General features: G+C 47.5%; 1 protein-coding gene across 1 annotated transcript; it reads left to right on the top strand.

Annotated features, from left to right (window-relative positions):
• Positions 1-78: 78 nt before the first annotated feature.
• Positions 79-231, top strand: PpBr36_11510 (uncharacterized protein; the record flags this gene model as incomplete). Its single annotated transcript, XM_029898610.1, has 1 exon — positions 79-231. A coding segment is annotated over one exon (153 nt), but the record flags the coding sequence as incomplete, so codon positions are not given.
• Between the last annotated feature and the right edge of the window lie 1084 nt (positions 232-1315).

Genomic DNA, 1315 nt, shown 5'->3' on the forward strand with positions numbered 1-1315 from the left:
AACCAGTCGTCTGGCAAGATGTCGTACCCCTTTGAGTTTGCAACCATTCTGACAGCACGTGCTTTGTCAACCGTTTAGGGTGAGGAGATTAAGAAGAAGATTGGTGCCTACAAGTACCTCGAGTGCTCGGCCAAGACCAACGAGGGTGTCCGCGAGGTGTTCGAGCATGCTACACGAGCTGCCCTCCTGTCTCGCCACAAGACCAAGAAGAAGAAGTGCCTCATCCTCTAAGCGAGCGGACCATTTAGATACCCTGCCCCGGTCGCCCGCATGATCTCGTTGGGCTGTTTGCCCCTCTTTCGCAGCCCTTTCCGTCGTTTGTGATACCCAGGACGCACCGATCCTCCGCGGCAGCTGACAGCCGAGCCTTGATTTCTACCCCAGGAAGGACCTACGGCTGTATACAATCGGAGGTGTTATCAGAAAGGGGAAATACTGGGAGATGGATCTGGAGGAAGGAGAGCAGAAAAGAGGCAGGAGGCGGGATTATAAGTATGGCCTCTGCAAACGCTCAACGGTTCTGGCTGCTGGAGTCTACATGTTCCATTTATTGCAACCTTTTTATTTTCCTACCATTGTTTCTTTTCTCTGACTAGTTCTTCTACCCTTGTCTTTATTCTATTTCCCCTGGCTGCTATGACGAGATCCCCATACAAAGCAGCTGCACAATCTGTTGGTCACATCAGCCGGGTTCGTTGAAGGGGTCTGGTATTTGATGTCTTGCCATCAGATTTGGGATTCATTTTCTACAAAGGAAGACGCATGGGCCCAGGGGATGTTGTGGACGGGGATATAAAGTCCGATAATCTTTTGTTTCTCAGTTCGGCAAGGCAGCGCGAATCGTCTTTGTTTTATTCTGTGCATTTCGAGGCAAATACCGCGTACCGTCTTGGCATATTTTCCCCTTCCTTCTCCTCTGCCTAGGAGGGGGAGTTGTGACAATGTGCTTCTGTTTGACGGTGTAAGAGAGAGTGGATGGACTGTAGAGGCTTTTGTTTGGTTAAAGGCGTCATCCTTTTGGGAAGACTGAGTTTACAATCTGCGGCCAGCTAAAGAAAAAAAGAAAAGAAAAAATCACCAAGTCCTACAACATAAGAACAGAAACAACTTAAACGGCTGACATGCAACCCCCAAAGAGGCTCATACGACAGGTATCTCTGTATCTCTGTAATTACCTTGTCCTGGCAAGCTTTTTTTTTTTTTTTTTTTTTTTTTTTTTTTCGCCAGTCATAACTTGATTTTTTGGTAGAAAGAGCACGTACATCGTAGTCTCCGACTGAAGCGACTAATCAAATAAACCCCGTCTTTGATACCC

The sequence above is a fragment of the Pyricularia pennisetigena genome (genome assembly GCF_004337985.1).
Source record: "Pyricularia pennisetigena strain Br36 chromosome Unknown Pyricularia_pennisetigena_Br36_Scf_94, whole genome shotgun sequence".
Taxonomy (NCBI): domain Eukaryota; kingdom Fungi; phylum Ascomycota; class Sordariomycetes; order Magnaporthales; family Pyriculariaceae; genus Pyricularia; species Pyricularia pennisetigena.